Source organism: Haemaphysalis longicornis, unplaced genomic scaffold, assembly GCF_048455015.1.
Source record: "Haemaphysalis longicornis isolate Haplotype H1 unplaced genomic scaffold, Haemaphysalis longicornis Haplotype H1 scaffold_8, whole genome shotgun sequence".
Classification (NCBI taxonomy): domain Eukaryota; kingdom Metazoa; phylum Arthropoda; class Arachnida; order Ixodida; family Ixodidae; genus Haemaphysalis; species Haemaphysalis longicornis.
The window spans coordinates 48,300,726-48,321,131 of NW_027526445.1; the positions used below are offsets into that span (position 1 = coordinate 48,300,726).

General features: G+C 47.9%; 1 protein-coding gene across 1 annotated transcript in view; it reads right to left on the reverse strand.

The window, feature by feature from the left end:
* The window catches only part of LOC144148718 (cystatin-1-like), a 31,471-nt gene extending 11,887 nt beyond the window's left edge, over positions 1–19,584 (reverse strand). The window contains exons 1-2 of the mRNA XM_077680237.1: positions 19,264–19,584; positions 6,673–6,932 (exon numbers count right to left, since the gene is read on the reverse strand). Of these exons, the coding sequence (XP_077536363.1) occupies positions 6,673–6,918 (246 nt within the window). The 5' untranslated portion in view covers positions 6,919–6,932; positions 19,264–19,584. The remainder of the gene's footprint in view (positions 1–6,672; positions 6,933–19,263) is intronic.
* Positions 19,585–20,406: the final 822 nt, after the last annotated feature.

Consider the following 20,406-nt stretch of genomic DNA (forward strand, 5'->3'; position numbering starts at 1 on the left):
AAAGGACTTCAAGTCGCTAAGGATGCCGTATCGCCAAGCAGTATCGTACGCCTTTTCAAGATCAAAGAAGACTGTCATACAGTACTGCTTGTGGAGGAAAGCATCTTTGATATAAGACTCTAATGCAACGAGTTGATCGTTCGTAGATCGCCCCGCCCTGAAGCCCGCCTGGCAGCTCTCGAGAAGACCGTTGTACTCTAAGAAGTACATGAGTCTCCTGTTTATCATTTTCTCGAAGAGCTTACACAGGCAGCTTGTCAGGGCAATGGGGCGATAACTGGCGGGAGAGGAAGGGTCCTTCCCTTCCTTTAGGAAAGCCACTACTATGGCCTCCCTCCAAGAGCGTGGAATGTGCCCCGAAAGCCATATTTTGTTGTATAGGTGTAAGAGTGTTTCAAGAGTGTCTGGGTGTAGGTGCTGTATCATGGTGTATGTAATCTTATCTGCACCTGGAGCTGAAGGTTTGCACGTGCTCAGGGCAGCCCTCAACTCATAGAGAGTGAATTCAGAGTTGTAGGAAGTTTTTGATCGGTCTTTGTCGTGTAAGGGCTTTTTTTCTACAGATGTTTTGTGTTTCATAAAAGTGTTCGTGTAGTGTGCTGAACTGGACACGTGTTCGAAGTGTTGTGCAAGCGTGTTAGCCTGGTCTTCAAGTGTGTCCCCTGTTGTGCTAACCAGGGGCAGGCTGTGTGTCTGTTGTCCTTTGAGCTTGCGTATACGTGTCCAGACTTTGTGTGTGTCTGTGTATGAATTAATGGAGGTCAAGAAGGTGTGCCAACTCTCTCGTTTTGCCTCACGGCGCACACGTTTTCCTAATGCCTTGGCCCGTTTGAACAAGAGGAGGTTTCCCGACGTGGGGTACCGACGAAGGATACCCCACGCCTTGTTCTGGGCCTCTCGCGCCCGCCTGCAGTCCTCATTCCACCACGGCCTCCTCTGGTTGCGCGGGGCACCAGAGACGTGGGGAATGGACTTTTCGGCGGCGTCGAGGATGTGCGCCGTGAGGAGTTGGGTGGCTTCTTCAACGTGTAGGTGTCCTATGGATGTGTGGTGTAGTTTGGATGTCTCTGTAAATGTGTTCCAGTTAGCTCGTGCTTCATTGAACCTATTATGGGAAGATGGACTGCATGGGCCTTTACCTATGTATGTGAGTGAGGTGGGGAAGTGGTCACTACCGTATGGGTCAGTGCCCACAGCCCACTCGAGGAGAGGAAAGAGAACTGCGGAGCCAATCGCCAAGTCAAGACATGAGTATGTGTTCTGTCCTATGCTATGGTATGTAGGCTGTTTATTGTTGAAAAGGCATGCTCCTGAAGATGTAAGGAATTTCTCTATAAGGCGACCTCGGGCATCCGTTCTGGAAGAGCCCCAAAGAGTGTTGTGAGCATTAAGGTCGCCTGTCAGGATGTATGGTTCGGGCAGCTGGTCAACCAGCGCCTCGAAGTCAGAGCTTAAAAGTGAAACATCAGGAGGAATGTATATGGAGCATACCGTTATCAACCTATTAAATATTATCAAGCGTATTGCTACAGCCTCAAGGATAGTGTTCAGAGTGACAGGGTGGCAGGCTAAGGATTTCCGGGCAATTATGGCCACACCGCCAGAAGAGTGTGTGCAGCCATCCCTGTCCTTTCTGAAGACCATGTAACTATTCAAGAAATTTGTGTGCTTGGAATTCAAATGTGTTTCCTGAACACACATTACACTTGGCTGATTAGCATGCAGTAGTTCGTATACATCGTCAAGATTTTTAAGAAGGCCTCTACAGTTCCATTGAATTATGTTTTCTCTTCTCATTATTTAGTGAGAGCTACTGGAGTGTGTGTGTTTGTTTATGTGTCGTCTTTCGGGGCTGTGACTCTCGCCTTTTTTGGCTTGTCGGGAGGCTTTGGCGTCGGGACGCGTTCCTTGCGCTGCGTTGCAGGCAGGAACGGCCCGACATCCATGTCGTCGTCGGATGTCCGAGGGGTGCCCGACGGACCGGGCCCCCCGGACTTGGCCCCCCCTCGGGAGCCCTTCGTTTGAGCCGCCACCGCTGAGGGCGTCCGGGGCGCCAGAGGTGGCACGGGCGGTGCGGTGGCGGGGCCCGTGGTGCGGGGCCCGTGGTGTCCATCACCTCGGTACCCTCCAACGCACAGAAGGACGGGGAGACAGAGGCGGGAGCGGCACCGGTCCCGACGGAAGAGGTTGCCACCACAACCGCTGCTGCCTCAGCAAGCGGCGTGGTGGCGGGTTGGGCTGCCAAAGGCAACCCAGAGGGGGGCGGCGGAGTGACCAGGTCAGACTCGCTGAACTGGGTCCCTGTGGAAACCAGACGCCGCTCCGCCCCCCGGCGAGCCGCGTCGGCGTACCTCCCCAGAGGAAAAGAGGCGAACCTCTTTCGCGCCTCTGGGAAGGTGATGTTCTCCGTGACCTTGATGTTAATTATCTTTTTTTCAATTTGAAATTTTTCGCACTTGCGGGAGTACGCTGCATGCGGACCGCCGCAATTCACACAAGTGAGGGTTTCGGATGGACAGTTGTCAGTCGGATGATCGTGCGCCGCGCATTTCGCACACGTCGTTCGGCCACGGCAAGAGGTTGTACCGTGCCCGAACCGCTGGCACTTAAAACAGCGCCGCGGATTCGGGATGTACGGACGGATGGAGCAACGGATAAAACCTGCATTGATGTGTTGTGGAAGAACTGCGCGGTCGAAAGTCAAGATAATGTGTTTAGTGGGAATCTCCTTGTCGTCTCTGCGGATAGTGATGCGTCTCACGGCAGTGACGCCCTGATCCTTCAAGCCGGCAAGGAGATCCGCATCCGTTTCATTCAGGAGGTCTGTCTCGGATATCACACCCTGCGAGCTGTTGAGGCTCCGATGGGGTGTGACCCGGATGTCTAGATCAGCCAGTCTAGTCTGAGCTAGAAGCTTCGTGGACTGCTGCTTGTCATTTATTTCGATGAGGAGTTCACCGGACCTTTGTTTTTTGCACTTATATGATTTTCCTACTATGGCTTCAAGATACTTGGCGATCAAGAAGACTGACTGAGATGCTAGAGGGTGGGTTGGATTGAGCGATTCCATCACAAGAAATCGAGAAAAATTATCCGGTTCAGGAAATGTTAAAGATGGCAATTGGGGAAAAGATACTTCGGTGCGGCCCCTTTTCAGGGGCCGATCACGTTTGGGGGGGGGGGGGTTTGAAAATGCCATATAGCATAGTATAAAAGCAGGGAGACTGGGGTACTTTCTTCTTTGACCTTACCCTGGTAGCCAAAGAGGTCCCGGAGCTCCCTGCCTGGTGAACAGACAGGGAGCCCATCCGCCGGAGCTTGACCTGGGCTCCGACGGCCACCGTTCGTGGTTTCTAACCCTCCACCTATAAACACATCGCCACGGTTGGATCCAGCTTATGTTTGGGGGCTCGGGGTCCGCGGTATCGCCAGTACCGTCACCAAGATTGGTTCCAAAATGGTTACTGTCGTACAGAAAAAAAACCGCGTGAATAATTTTCAGCTCGGCTGCTAAAGGTCATTACGATTAGGTAAACCGTCGTTTTTTGCGCTATTTTCTGTTATCGCAGGCACTGTGGTCCTAAATCAATCGTTGAATCGTTAAAGATGCAATTTAGGTCAAACTCTTTGCGCGTACTGCAGGTACACTCTGCTAAGGTGAAAGCAATACGAAAATAGAGGCAAGTATTAATAATTGTTATTATTTTAAACAGTGAATTTAACTAATGTGTGACATTTGCTCCACAATTTTTATAGTGAGTCAGGCTTTGCGAAATTTTGTTTTCTACGTATAAGCAATACGTCACGACGATAGGTGTCTTGAAAGGTTGGCATCACCAATAGGCCTAAATGGTACTTTTGCTTTCTTGATTTTTTTTCTCGGTTCCTGTAACCCAGGGCTAAATTGCCGAGAATTATTGCGCCAATAGAAGTCCATGCTATACATCATCACTTTTTGCCTGGAGGTCACGTTTCATTTTAGCACCTCGGATTAACGTCATTCAAACGTTAAAGGTGAGGCGGAAATTTCAAATGCGGCAATCGATTTCCTTGGACTAGTGATCGACAAGCGGCCACCTTCTTGGATGAAATTATTTCCACTCGCATACATCAATGTTAGTCAAAGCAAGAAATATCGGCATGCCGGTGTACACTTTCTCTTACGACAGGGCGCAAAATATTAGGGGTATTTGGAAACATACATGTTCTAGCGCGATTAGTAAAAAGATTTCATATCAACACGTATTGTCTGCGCCACAATAAGAACTCGACATGGCGTATGCACGTCTTTTTAAACCGACGGTTACACTGCATTCACGTTATCATAAGCAGCGCTTACGTGTCATCGCAATTCGTTCTCCAAAAATAAACATTTCAAAGAAAGTGCTTGTGCTGTCTGCGGCCCTGCCAAATGTCTGTCCGCCTAATGTTTCTACAGGTAACAGAGACCTGAAGCGTGCAAGTCAGGCAGAAGCAAGTTAACTCGACATCTACGGTTTTCGTCCAGATGAGAAGAGGGAGTGCATGTTTGCAGCAGGCCTTTTCGCCGGGTCATAACACAGTCTCGAACAGCGAAGGCAGCGCTCATAAGATTGGCCAGAACGGATTATCTAAATGGAATCATTTTGAACCTTCGTTTATTTTGGTTACATTGTAAGCTTAGATAATTAGTTCTGCCCATAAGGTTTGATTGCATTACCATTTATACATAATCTAGCAGGTCATCAGAGTGCAAGAAAACCTCCTAAACACCACTGAAAAACAAAATATGTGTAGCTCTAATGACGTAGCCAGAATAAAACGGCAAACAAGACGATGCCCAGAAATTAAACTACCTTATATTCCAAGGAAGTTGAAATTCGCTTGCCTTAGATATTCTATTGTCCCACCAGCAACCCTGTCTATTAAAGTCAGCCAAGGGGTGAATTTTAAATTAAACTACCTTAGATATTCCAAGGAAGTTGAAATTCCCTTGCCTTAGATATTCTATTGTCCCACCAGCAACTCAGTCTATTAAAGTCAGCTGAGGGGTGAATTTTCCAACGTCGAAGAAACTGGTTAAAGTCCTAATAATGACGGGCTGTGTACTAGATTCTATAGTTTACACTGCAGCAAATTACTGCTTTAAATACTATGCCACATATCTCTGCCCTTAAACTACGAAACCTTTCACCAGCTTTGGTTAACGGGTTTCCCGTGAATAACGCTTTACATGCCACTAATCAAACAGTGTATACTCTAGTGAGTGACGTAAAGCCCTACAGCACTTCTTTGCTGTGAGAAAACCCAATCATGATGACTTTTGAGGAACAGTCTAGCTTGTTGTAACTTTACGCTAAATGCTGAAACAGTAACCACGATGTAATATTCACTGAAAAATTAGAATAGGCAGAATCTGAGCTAGTTGGATCATACTTGAATTAATACTGGTCAGCCTAAATTTCACTGCGTACGCAACAATGACAAGAAACGAAGCACAGGCGCTGTCAGCGCCTGTGCTTCGTTTCTTGTCATTGTCTGCGTACCCAGTTAAATTCAGGCTGACCAGTATTAATTCACTGCAAAGAATTGCAAGGCGATTATGCGACTTGATGCGCATCCACAGGGCAGCTGTGTTGCGGGTACTGTAATAACATCCTCGGTTAGTTGTGATTTCGCGAGCGTTCGATAGTAACATCAAAAACAGTCATTATTTGGCCCCAAGCAATACAAACGGGCCATAAACACAGTAAAATAAAAAAATGGCAGCATCTCCACTCCGTGGATGATGGCGAGGGCGCGGAGTACGGGGACTCGAAATGACCTCCAAGTTGCGCCCTGAGTGACATCTTATTTGCGCCCTGAGTGGCATCCAATTTGCGCCCCGAGTTGCACCTTGATTATTCCCTAAATAACAGTGCAGCTCACGTCTGGAATCGAATTTAGCTTGATTTTCGCTTGATGTTGGTGTGCGCATGGATGGAGACGCGGACGGACATTGGGAGGTCCTGAGGTACTATGCACCGTTACAGGCGAGTGAGTAAGCCGTTAGACTCTCGGGCACTAACTCACGGTCGTAGCCCAATGGGTGAGACGACTGACACTAACTCTGCCTGGGTTACCAACCACAGGCCCGAATCCTTCCGGTGCCACTGGCATTTTTGCGATTGTAAATGCTATGCGCACGGACGAGGACGGATATTTCGCGGTCCTATGGTACTCCCCACCTAAAATTACCGAACATCAATTGGTGAATCTGAGAATGCATGATCACGTCGCCCTTCTTCCTCTAAAATTGTAGCCTCAACCTGGTGCGCAGCCTTTGGTCTGGCTTTTATCACCCTGCACTAGCTGCAAACGTGCTTCTACAGGGCGTGCAAGCGGCGGCCGATGCCACAAGACCCGCGGAGACGGCGTATAGGCTACATTATCCCAGCATCCTTGCGACATCAGCAACGTTGCAAAGGCAACCCTTCTATCCCCGAAGGCAGGCATTTCGACGCGCTCTCCCCACTCTGTTGTTGTGTGCTCTTCTATCACTCCATCTGTTGACAGGTCGACGCGGCTCTGTCTCGTCTACTCTGTTCTTCGTCTGTGTTTTTTGTTTCGCTCCAATTCATGGCATCTGTGGAGTGACGCAAAAATTTTACCGACCCACCCCATGTAGTGTTCTCGCAATAAAAATATGCTTACCTGAGTAGAAACTGCAGTGAGTTTAACGACGGTATTGTAACGTGTTCCGTTGGCTGTTTGTGTTGATACAGCAAAGTGGGCTAACTGGAGGTACTTGGGGTCTCCATTAGGGTTTTGTTGCTGCCAACCACCGACAAGTGTTGCTCTTGTGACGTCACCACGAAGCAACGGAACAGCAAAGGCCACCGTAAGCAGAAATAGAGAGGCTTGTTTAACATCTAAGCTTCTTCGAGAGGCTTCCGGCATGTTTGGAAGTTGCCCTGAAAGAAAACAAAAAGTGTACACATTAAAACTTCTCTAGCCTGCTTCTATATACAGAGCCATTATTGCAAGTAATTAGCGCCTACTGTTTATTTGAAGTCTCTAGTGGTACTCTGCCAGCATAAAATGAGTCCGGCAAATTGGCAAGACCTGCTTGCATGTAATAGTGGCGTTATGCTGCTACGAGGTTCAAAGGAAAATGCGATGAACACCTCTATGATTTCAGTGGAGCGGAAGCTTGGTATGTGAAAAAGCAGAAACAATCGGGCCCACTGTAGAAGCATGATAGCTTAATAAAATGCTTCATTGTGCTAGTTGGCTCATGGCTTCAAAAAATAAAAAAACAGCGCAATGGACGAGGACACAGAAACACAGTAGATTTTGCGCCCTTGTTTTTTTTTTTAACTATAAACTAAGTCGCCCAATTTCATGAGCTTGATAGTTTGTCGGCGCTGAGTAATTAGTGATGATGGTCTACAGCCTTATTCAGCGCAGCGAAATATACCGAACGAAGACATGAGAGTTCAAAAGTCTTTAACAAGTGCTTATAGACAATACATTCTGACTATAAGGGAGTCCTATGTGATAGTACACAAGGCAAAACCTCCAGGTCTTATACAATACATCCTACATATTGTTACGTGGCACAGGACATGAACCATGAGATGCGGATGATGTATTTGACACTATTTACATGGCGGCTATCGCCGAGCTCACACCGGCTGCGCGTCAACCACTTCCTCGTCTTCGCCTATGGTTGGACATCGGGGATTGTCCACTTGTTCGTAACATCACCCCCCGGCCAAAGACGACCATCCCGGTCGTGCTCGGTCACCGTGAATGGATGGGTGCGGTGAGGATGAGATGCGATGTGTATTAACACTGAAGTCCTTTCCACGGCAAATGACGATGGCGGTCTCCGATGTCGACTGGTCCCCGAACATCGACGCCCACAAGGCCACGACGAACCGATGAGGGTGCACAGAACCGTACCGGACGAAAAGGGTGGGGACACGGCTGGGCGACACGTCTTCGCTGGTCCCATCTCGTCGCGTCTTGGATCTTTATCGGCTTCTCACGGGCTGGGGACACGGGGCGGGGGTATCGTCATGTGCTGGTCGCGGCGGGGCTGGGGCTGCCCGACACGGCCCGCGTACCCTCGATGTTTGCGCCGGTGCCGAGACGGAGCGACGCCGGGGCCAGGACGGGGAGAAACCCGCACACTCCACCAAACATGTTACGTGGCACAGGACATGAACCATGAGATGCGGATGATGTATTTGACACTATTTACATGGCGGCTATCGCCGAGCTCACACCGGCTGCGCGTCAACCACTTCCTCGTCTTCGCCTATGGTTGGACATCGGGGATTGTCCACTTGTTCGTAACAATATTTTACTTTTCTGCGGTATTCTTGAAAGCCTACATAGAACTTGCCCAAGGAACTAATGAAGAAACAAACGGCACTTGTGTACTGTGGGCAATAATTTTAGTTCCCTTTCTCTCGACGTCTCATATGCACATGAATGATACGTATTGCTCACATTGCATACCTACGCATTGGGATTGGCAAGAAGAATCATATGTACATGGATGATAAGTATGGCTCACATTAATGTCGCATACGTACGCATTGTGATTGGCCAAGAAGAATTATGTTAACGAAGGAACCTGTTGTATTCACGTTTTTATGGTTGTAGGTAAACAAGTGCGTTTCGCCTGCCCGGTGACACGCCAGCGCCGTAGTGCTACATAGAAAAGCTGCCTGCACACTCCCTTGATTTTTTTAAGAAAGCCAGTAATCTGGTGTAAATCGCACACACCAAGACTCCCATTGCATCATTACTTGCCCAACCACCACCTGCTCAGTTGTCGGGGTGACGCAAGTGAGAAGGAATGTCTTCCATATTACGGTGCTCATGCCAAATTCATGGCCTGCCATGGTTGCGGGTACAAAAAAGATATTTGTCATGTTTAAAGTTATCTAGTAAAATATTCATAAGTAGGAACTCACTGAGTAAGTCACGTGGTTGTTCACACCATGCCGGGAGTAATTTGAAACAGAAAAGGTAATGGTACCTCCTAAGCGTGAGACACGGGGCCGAGGGTATGAAAAAAACACAAAAACAGAACACCAGAGAAAACTCACAGTTATTAGCGTGTACGAATAGAATTACCCCCAAAAAATAGGAAAAGTACAAAAACGCAAGTTGCAACGATATAAAATAAGCGAAAAACGCCAAAGTGTCTATTATACGACTAATTTTAAACAATAGCAAGAAATTATTCATAAGCTTCTTTGTGAGTTTTGTAAATGATGTGCAAGCATTCGTTTGTGTTGTACCGATCGTTTGCATAACCCTAAAAGTACCTTTCCCTTACATCTTCCCTTAACCAAAGTCAGGCAGATGTGTTGATGTTGGGGTGTGGTTCGTGGCTCAACTGTAACTTTAACCGCAATCTATTGATTTGTAATCCTTAAATACTTCACTGCGCTATTAGAAACTTTCGTGTTTCGAATCCGTTCCCCTTTGACTGAATTTTTATTCCTTGGCGCTCCGGCGATTTTGTGTGAAATGTGCAGCAGTTAAGCGCGAGACACATGCACGACTACAGCATGCGATTGGCATGCGACTGATCGTTACGACGGTCGCCAGTACTAGTCGTACGCGTGAATTTCAGACACGTGGTACAAAGTGCGTGTGCGATGCGTCGTCGGCGTCGCTCCTCCCACTGTTTTCGCTCCAAGGTACCTCCGTGTTTAAGAGCACTACGACCGTTTAGATAGAGAAATCCGCCAGGAAAAGAAGTACTTTTTCAACTTGAAGTACAACAGAATAGTGCTATTACGTTATACATCGCATTTTATACGTTCAGTAAAGCGGTGTGGGGATGTTTAGCACCGACGATTCCGCTGGTCCACGGTGTTGGTACCACTGGCAACTTGTGTCTATTTTAGGCACTATTGGCAGGGAGCACGACCACGAGCGGCGCTGCGAAGCGCGCCTCCGTGACGTCGGCTTAGGGATTCTCGCATTTGTCGTCTGCTTCACTCTGGCTCGCTCTCCCTGCTGTTTCTTTGCGCGTGGTTTACTTTGATGTTTGTCCGCACCAGATATTGCGTGGGCGCTACTTTATCATAATAAAAGACTTAAAATTTCATACACCAGCTCAAGGCGTGCTTTAAAGTATAGTTTTTAATACCGCTCCGAAGAAACAACTTTGCTGGCATCGCCTCATTCCTGCGAAGCCGGTCCTCTACGGAGCGCGAAGAGTCGGAGCTAGGCGCCAGCTTCTGTATTCAGCAATCTTTCTAGCAAAGGGAACAGTCAGATTCTATTAACTCAAAACATCTAAAATGCAAGACTAAAACAAATGTCAGCCCTTCGGGGCTGTAGGCTTTGGGAAACGGCATTACGATTCCTGGTAATCGTATGTAGGGTAAAACAGCTTTTGCAATCTCATCGAGCACTCCAATATATGCATCACATCACTTGACGTTGTACTGTACGGCATGAAAGTATGCCGACAGGCACAATGGGGCACACAAAAATGCAGGTTGAGCTCCAAATAACCAGCTCTGTGCATAGGCGCGTGCTGGTATACCAAGATTCTAACCAGTATGGAACCTTATTGAGCAAAATGAGTCGCGTGTATGGAAAAAATACAGTAACATTATGTTTGTTCAGACCTGCAGGGATATTTCTGTAGATTTCCCACAGCCACATCTTCCCAATATTCAGATATGCGCTATAGAAAAAGTGCATTCATGAGGAGGAGGAAGGTCAGTAGGAGGAGAAAATGTTATTTACATCAAAATCAATCTGGTTTAGAGGACCTGCTTCGCAGTACAGGACAAGCGAGTAACAGCAGTTTTCTTCAATTCTTCGAACGTCATCCCGAGTAGTCCATGATTTGTTCTTTACGCCTGGAGGTGTTAGAAAGCAATAAAGAGCTGCTTGGACATACTCATGGTTTTCGATTCTCGTTGTATGGAAAACCGGTGCGTGTACTATTTATTGCATACGGTAGCGGGTATATCAAGACTTCAACATCGTAATCATGTCATAACTGTTTGGGGTTATATTCATTTCGTTACGACAACGACGGTTACGACAGAAATTCAGGGCACAAAAGTGACCTTTGAGTACTCTGGACAGCGCTGTTTGCGCCGTTTCGCGGTTATGTGGCACAAACCTTTTCATTGCATTTTCATATGAATAAACAAAGCGATCTGCGGATATGCACTTTCTTGTACGCAGGCATAACGAAAGCCAAATTCTGAAGAAGGTACTGTATGCCTTACAGCACGAAAATTATATTCACATGAACTTTGTGAGCCTCCCAAACATCCCCAAACCTCCTAATAATACGTTTGTGACGGTGCAGAAAAATAACGCGTTGGGCAGAGAAAAAAAGCATTCATCTGATGCAACTAAACAACAAAGAAAGAAATAAAAGACACCCGTTTTATTTCCTGCTGTGCGATGCGCGTGTAGGGACCCGCTGCTTGGTGCGTAGCATTAGACTGTCGAGTCATCATAAGAGCATCTCAAAAGTATTTTATTAAAGGCTTCGCCATTTGAATAATTATCGAGGATCTCTGAGCACTGAACCTTGCTAGTGTGCTGTAAAGGACGAGTTACACACGATCTTCCAGCGATGCTCTAAGAAAGTTGTTCTCTCCTCGTGTGTTGCAAACTTCTTCGGGGCACAGCTTGAAAGTATTCAGATGTGTCAGAAGCTGGCAAAATAACTGAATTACTGGAAATAGGCTTTTTAATGTCCCAATGCCTCAGAGCGGGCGATTTCTATCAAAGACACTGCTGCCCCTCACAAGCGGACGACAGAGGCGCGAGAGTAGCAGCAGCGCGAGTGTAGCAGACGACAGCGGCGCGAGTCCCTAAGCTGACATCAGAGCCAGGGGGCGCCACTCAAACATCTTACAGGATGAGCTTAGTGTACAAGGGCAAAGGGGTCAGGACAAACCCGAGCCCGTATAGGCCAGTAAGCGTCACGTCAGTGCTGTACAGGTTAGCAATGCAGGCAGTGAAGTTCGAACTAGAGCAGTGGGTGGAAGAAAATAGGATGTTAGGGGAGCTTCAAAATGGGTTTAGAAAGGACAGAAGACTAGACGACAACTTATTCGTGGTAAGCCAATGCATAGAGGTGGCGAAGATGCAAAACCGACCTTTGTGGTTAGCCTTTCTGGACGGTAAAGCGACGTATGATAATGCAGACAGGGAGCGGCTTTGGAGTATCCTGGAGGACGAGGGAGTTGGGGCAGAATTCATTAGCTTGCTCAGGGAGCTATACCGGGAGAACCAAGTGCAAATAGTGTGGGAGAGGGTAACATACAATAGGCCTGTATACACCTACCAGGGTTTGAAACAAGGATGTCCTCTCTCTCCACTGCTGTTCATGATCTACATGGCGGGGTTAGAAAGGAAGCTAGAAGTCAGCACGCTGGGGTTCGACTTATCCTACATGAAAAACGGGCAGGTGGTGGAACTACGGGTTCCGGGAATAATGTATGCAGACGACATATTGGCGATGGCGGACTACGGGATACGTATGCAGGGCTTGATGGATATATGCGTTGAAGAAGCGACGCACCTAGGGCTATCCTTTAGCAGAGAAAAATTGGGGATCATGGTCTTTAATGACGGCGAGGAGCACAAAACAGTATCAGTGCAGCAAGTAGAAATACCATTGGTGAAAGAGTATAAATATTTAGGAGTATGGCTGTACAACGGCGAAGATTACACGCAGGCGCATGAGGCTGACCTTAAGACGAAAGGAAGACGGAACGCGGCTATAATGAAGCATAGAGCCCTCTGGGGATACAGCAAATACCAGGTGGTAAGGGGAGTCTGGAAAGGGGTCATGGTACCAGGATTAACTTTCGCTAATTCGGTCCTGTGCATGAAGCCAGAGAACCGAGCAGGCCTGGAAGTAAATCAGAGGGCGGTAGGCAGATTGGCCCTAGGGGCCCACAGCAAAACTACAAATGAAGCGGTAAAAGGGGATATGTGCTGGTCGTCTTTCGAGGCGAGCGAGACGCAGAGCAAGATAAAGTTTGAGGAGCGACTTCGTGACATGGAGGACGAAAAATGGGCCGCGATGGTGTTTAAGTACCTGTATATGAGGAGCGTAGACACGCGGTGGAGACGGAGGACCAGACAGCTGACCAAGCAGTACGGAAAGTCGGTAGGGGAAAGCGGGGATTACACAACAGTTAAAAAGCAGGTAAAAGCAGCAGAGACGACGAAGTGGGCACAGAGAATGGACGCGAAAAGAACCCTGGAGACTTATAGGGCAGAGAAACGGTAAATTAAGAAGGAGGGATTCTATGGCAATACGAGAGGCAGTGCGTTGCTCTTCGAGGCACGGGCAGGGTGCCTGAGAACCCGGGCATACAAGGGTAGCTACAGGCAGCAGGATGAAACGTGTGCATGCTGCAGCAGTGATCGGGAAACTATAGACCATATTGTCAGGAGCTGCACAGAGATACGGCCACCGCGGGGTGAGGGGGAAAAGATGCTGGCGGAGGCTTTGGGGTTTGGTGCGAGGGGGAACCTCAACTTCAAGGCCATAGAGGTGACGAAGAGGCGACTGGAGTGGTGGTGGAGGAAAAGTAGGGAAGGGATGGGTACGCAGGCGGAGTAATCATACGGATTAGAATTTAGAACAGCGAGGGGAGAAAAAAGGGGGAGGGCGATGAGTTTAAAACAGAAAAGAGGAAGAGATGGAAATGAGGAAGCCAACCTATAGGTTAGCTGGGAGTAGGGCAAGTAAACGTAATAAAACAGGCAAGTCGGTTGCTGACAACCAACGTCCCGATTCAAAGGGAAAGCCACTAATCATCATCACCATCATCATCACCGCGGCGCACACCGGGCGGGTCGGCGGAGACCGCGCGAGCACACCCAGCGCTGCACCCCTCAAAATACTCGCGACTGCCCCTAGCGCCTCCTCGAGGCTTTGAAAGAAACTTTCACAGTGACTTCATTATTACGACATATTTCGGCTATCAGTGGCTTCGGCCGCACGATGGTCGCACCGATCGTACGTTTGCATCTGGCTCGCCAGTCGCAACGTCGTGAGCCTCCTCCGACGAGCGTACGACGCCAAAACCGGTCCTAACGATCAGTCGTAACGATCAGTGGCATGCCAATCGCATGCTCTAGTCGTGCATGTGTCTCGCGCTTTAAGCGCTGGACACATGTACGATTTGTACACGCGATTCGCATGCGACTGATCGTTACGACTGTCACCACGACTAGTCGTATGCGTGAATTTGAGACACATGACCCGATGCGTGCATGCGATGCGCCGTCGGCGTCGCTCCGCCCACCGTTTTTGCTCCATGGTCAACTACGACTATCGCTGAGCTGAATTTGTAGATTCCGCACGTTTAATCGCAAAAAAATGGATAAAGCAGGCAATCGTGAAGCGTTTCCTGCCTTCGGAAACAGTTCGCGCACACGCCGGCCGCCGGCCGCGCCTGCCAGCTCGGACACTCAGCGGCTCGAACCGGCGCAGACCACGGTAGCAACCGCTTGTCGCTGCTTTTCTGAATCAATCTGATCGTAAAAATGAAGTTCCACATGCGAGAAAGTAGGTGTTAGTGTGGTGAAAAATTGTGCTTGGGATTGTTATCAGGGCTTATTTTAAAAGCGACGATCAGATATCTGCCGCGATGCAAGCGTATACGCTGACCGGCCCCCGCGGCGCGCGGCGGGCGGTGCGCCGACCGGTCGAGAGATGGCAATACCTGCGCGGAAGCATCGAAACAGGCTACGCAGATGTTCAACTACGACGATCGCTGAGCTGAATTTGTAGATTCCGCGCGTTTGTTCGCAAGAAATTGATAAAGCAGGCAATCGCGAAGTGTTTTCTGCCTTCGGAAACAGTCCGCGCACACGCCGGTCGCGCCTGCCAGCTCGGCACACTCAGCGGCTCGAACCGGCGCAGACCACGGTAGCAACCGCGCTTGTCGCTGCTCTTCTGAATCAATCTGATCGCTAAAAAGAAGTAGCTTATGCGAGAAAAGGGATGATAGTGTGGTGAAAAGTTGTGTTACGGATTGTCACTCGCAGTTACACAGATAGCGGCAATCAAATATCCGCCAGGATGCTAAGCCTAGAGTTTCCAACACCCGAGCCGACCAGAGCAACGCACGCCGGTTGCGGGGGGTTGGGGCTCAGCGGGCTCTCATTGGCTGTGGCCTCACGACGATTGCAACGATGGCACGACTGCATCTGGCTTGCCAGACGCACGTCGTGAGCCTCCTCCGACCAGCGATCGACGCCAAAACGGGTCCTAACGATCAATCGTAACGATCAGTCGCATGCGAATCGCGTGTACCAGTCGTACATGTGTCCAGCGCTTTACTCCAGATTCTTGACCTGTCGAGTTGCCGAATGCCCTCGAATAATAACCCGTTTTAAAAATGTCTCACACATCTTTTAGACACATCAGGTAGCTGCAATGCCTCTTAGGACCTCTATCCTCCGTTTTTTACCCTCATCTGTACTCAACCCTCCAGTCTAAGAGATCATTGAAAGAGATTTCCGCATGTTTATGCATTGCGGTATCTTCCACTTAGCTAGTCGGGAAACCCATGAATTGGAGGACAGACTGACAATACGGCCTTTCGTTCATCAAGTATTGAAGTTATGAGGGCGCGCACAAAAGTGGTTTTGTAGCAGTATTACAGTGTAATTTTATGAGGACAATGTCAATAGAGTGTCGATGAAATCACACATAAGCCTCCGGAGGCTCCATGCGCATTTTAAAGGGGAGGCGATCCATGTCACGCGATTGAGCTCAGAAGGAGCCGAAGGGGTTCGGCGGTGCAGCAATACAAAGGACGCAGATTGAAGATATCCCAGATTCCAAGGTGGAATCAGACCGTGAAGCAAATCGTGTGAAACGCCAAACGACCAAGCCCCTAGAGAACACGTGGCGAAAGCGAAGAGTCTCATGTTCAATTGTGTATAATTGCATCGCGCACCGGCCGGGTCGGTGTGCGGGTGTAAACACGGCTGCGTCATGTTTACACCCGTGCGCGGATCATTTTTACACGCAGAAAGCGCTTCGTTTTTTATTTCTTTAGCAATTTCTCGCGAACTACGCGCGAAATCTGAAACATCAGCTAAGCTATCGCCGTAGTCCGCGATTTCGGTCGGAAAAAGCCGCACTTAAAGGAGCCATGAAGAGAAAATACAACTTCGTTTAATTTGAAAGAACTAGGATTCAATATCTCACTCACCTCCATTAGAGCCACAAAAGATGTTTTTTAACGAAAAAAAAGCAAGAAGTATTTAAAAACTTTCAAATTTTGCGCCACAGTGACGTGTTATGAGCAAGAATGACGTCATACGGGCCAACAATAAAATATAATTTTCAGTGCGTTAACTGCACGTTAGCATTCATGTGATGCGGTCAAATGGAAGTAGAGGCCCCACTACAGACGTCCAGTCATGTGTCGTCGCGACAGGTCAGTTAGGCGGCCACCAATCGCACAAACAAGGTTCCGTGACGTCATAGAAAAGTTGCGGGAAATTGGCTAAGGGGTCGCGACTGCTTCACACGTTTTCTTTCATATCTCCGTTATTTGGTCGAAGGTTGCGATGATATTGATATCATTGTTATCGGGACTAAGCAGTCTTTCTAATAAACCCAACTTGTATTTTGTCTTCATGGCTCCTTTAAGGTAGGTCGGGAGCTACCTAAAATAGCGCTTACTTATTGGGCCGATAAGTTCACTAAAAGGCGCCCTTGCAGCATAAGTTCAGTTCTTGAAACGCGTCAAGGTGCGGAAAAGTGTCGTGAGGCCAAAGTGATACTTAAGTTAGCTTTGTGAATAAGGGGGCAAATGTACAAGATAACTTTTAAGTGCTCCTTAGTCGACGTGCGGAACGAAACGCCGTTGGGAACCTGTCATGTCTTACTATTACCGAATGTATTCTTTTGGTTGAGAGCATGCAAGTGAAAATGGCCATCAATGGTGTTTGTGAACCTTCCGTCTAGGACTCGCATCTTCAAGAGAACGTATATTTTATTTTATTTTATTCGAGCCCATTTAAGTTAGCGTGTGAGAAAAACATGGAAGGACCACGAGTAAACTAGTGCTTTCAACTTTGGCGGATCTGGTTGTGGGAATTAAAGCTGTGAACACAAATTTATTTTCGTCCAAACCACCAAAGGCTATTTCTATAATGCGGATAGCAGACAGGGGTAACACTGGAGTGAAATTAATTAAATGCTCAGTAAAAATTGTTTCGCCGTGGCGCTAGGAGAAATGCAGGAACAACGGGTAAAAGTGTTGAGCGAAGTAGTTATATTTGTAAAGCAGCCATCACAAATTACGCGCGGCCTGTGCGCCAGCCACTTTTAGTTTGTTCTTGGTGAAGAGCGATGGCGCCATCGGGCACTGCTCATTTATGTGCCATGATATCAAACTATAATCGAGACCGGTCGTGCTGGTAGAGGCCCAGGTAAGGGGAAACTTGCGATGGCGATGACCAATGCAATGTAAACATTCAGCGAAAATCGCTTGCCGCCACGGATGACGACGGCAGCCCTAGTGATGGCTGGCCCGCAACAGGGATGTCTTAAGTTACGGCGAATAGTCGAATGTTCTCAGAGTGACGTCGGCCGAAAACACATAGGAACACGTCCTATTTGGTTGATCTCGCACGAATCGTCTCGGATGGAGTTGACTGGCGTCTCTCGGGATGGGTACGCGGATCCGGGTAAACGGAGGAGACCTTGTTGCAGCGTGGCTGGGGCTGCCCGAAACGGCCCGCGTGCTTGCGGTGATAGCGTCCACGCCAAAACAGTGCGAAGTTGAATCCAGGATTGGAATGCCTCCGCACACTCCACCAAAAATGTTGCGTGGTGACAAAACCGATTAGACGAACTATGACTGAGAGTGAAGCGAGGTATTTACTAGATCACGTAAACTAAGCATAGGTGGCCATATCAATCCCAGCCATGATGCGTGCGGACCGCTTATCCGTCGTTGTGAACATCGCGCTATTCGACACTTCGCACTTCTTTTCCTTCTTGTGTTTATATCTGGATAAAATAATTTGGCCAAACAGTCTCTCGCCGATTGCGCAGAATACGTGCGACGTAAGCAACGTATCAATTAGGGTGGCGCAGGTTGCGCGAACCATCGATAACTTTATTTGTTCATGACGTCATACGGCTTGGTATTGCAGCCTAACGCGATCCAGTCAAAAACTCATGTGAATTTTCCTGCACTCAGCAGTATTCGCGGTGTACACAGCAATTCCTAACGCACTGACTTCAAGCAACTTCGGTATCTAGAGCATCGGGTGCAGCGTTCTACTTAATTGGTGCCCCGCGAAGGACATCCTCCTCTTGATTATTTTGTTTCGCAACCCAATTGGCTGGTCGTTTAGCCCGCCGATTCTAGTGTCCGACTTCCTCTGTATCGACTTCAGTTTCCAATCGGCTGTGTCATGCTTGATTGCTCGCAATTAAGATGTTTGGTTCATCTTGAGCACTTTTACCGTGGTGGCCCATGAGCCCAGTCATTTAATTTTCACGCTCTATTTGGATTCTTTTCTTCGTTTTTGTTACATGCCGTAACTGTTTCTTGATTAGCCACTTCAATCAAATACAGTTCAGTTCAGGTCTTCACGGGTTCTACCTACGGAATGCAGTGCGTCCTTGTAAACACGACCGACACAGGAATGGGTGCCCATCAATGTCAACTAGTGACGATAGTGTTTAATTCAAATTAAGCGCTACTTGCTCACCATGCAGCGTTCTCAGAACCCGAGGCACCCTAATTAATGCGTGGCATGTAGCGATTCTTTCGAACATTTTTCCTGCAGAAAGCATTCCGATTTCACGATGCAAACACCCACAGCAGTTCATATTTCACAGTGGAAAGCATCGCCAAAAAAGGAACCCTTGTGACGTGTTTTGTTATGTGCCCGTGTAGCATACGCCATTTGCAGAAGTACGAATGAAAGGTTTGTAACAAAGCAGTCAGCGCGATCACTACGGGAACAAAAGGTGCGTCATTTGTCACGAAGAAATTATAGCCTTGAAAAGGAGAAATTCCCGTGCAGGTTCGAGAATGGCTAATAGAATAAGAAGGAACCATGAAGGTGTCAAAATCTAAGAAGCGTGACAGAGCCCACACATTGACATATTTTAGGGCAATGGAATATTATTTACAAGAAACAAGCTCGAGAATTTTTACGAGAAACGCCTAACTACATGTTGCAACAAAGCAGTTTCTGTACAAATTATGTTTTAAACATATTTTGCAGAAGCGATACCTTTAGAGGTAGGCGCTCTGTCGTGGCGGGTGCGCTGGGAGCGGAGTTGACAGCACCCTTGGATGTGAAGGCATTGGTGGCAACTTCTAATTCGGACGTCTGTTGAACATCGGATGTCAATACCGCTGTTGCTGCCGCCGGAGAGGAATCAGTGGCATTGACCCGTTCAATTATCTCTCATCCTGGCGGACACAAACAGGAACGTAGCGGCCAATTTTTAGCAATGGCGGTCATGTCCGTGCAGGTGGTTTCTGATGAATTCGTTCAGCTCATTCAGTACTTTTGCACGCAGACCCGCACGCACAAAACGTTCCAGCTGCCGCACCGCTCGCCGGTCTGACCTGCTTGAGGTGGCAGCTGCCGGCGCTGTGTGTTCAGAAATCGTGCAACAGCTGTGGCTACGCACCTAGCGTGCGGGCTTTGATGGATATAAAGTAGCATGTTTTGGTGGCCTCGCTTACCCTCATCAAGCAGCAATCCTTGAGAGATCTCAACGTGCGCCCTGACGGTTGATTGAACTCGTCATTTGTCTAGATAATGAACAGGACTATACGGCAATACAAAAAGCTTTCATGCAGAAATTGTTTGCCCAAAGAGGCTTGTTGGCAAATGCTTTCCTGCAACGATAATTTTTCAAGTAAGCCATGCCGGTTGGTCGAAGAAGTGCTTCCTTTAACGTCTGGAAAATATATTCGGAGTACGTTAAGAATTATCTGCTTTTGCAAACAATATATAAGTCTGAAGCTTTAAGAACATCAGCAAAAAGAATGACCAAAATAATCCCATTTTATTTACAATTCACAACAGCCGGCTCCGCTATTCTCCCTAACTGCTTGTGCTCTGTGTTCGTTTTACATTAATGTAGATCAAAACATAATGGGACAATAAATGTCAAACCGTCCAAATGCGCACATATCCAGGTTTATGTGAAATTAGTATTTGCTCCGCTGGCCTTGGTTCTTTACACTTCATAGCCCCATACATTTTTGAAATAAGGCCATATGCATCATCCACTGTGAATATCGGGCACTCACGTGATGTGTTTTTTTTTTTTGAGATATAAAATATTTTGAACCTTCAGAGTTACCCAATTGATATGGGAGCTTTACCAGTAATTTGCACTAGTTTTGTAGTCAGACCTCA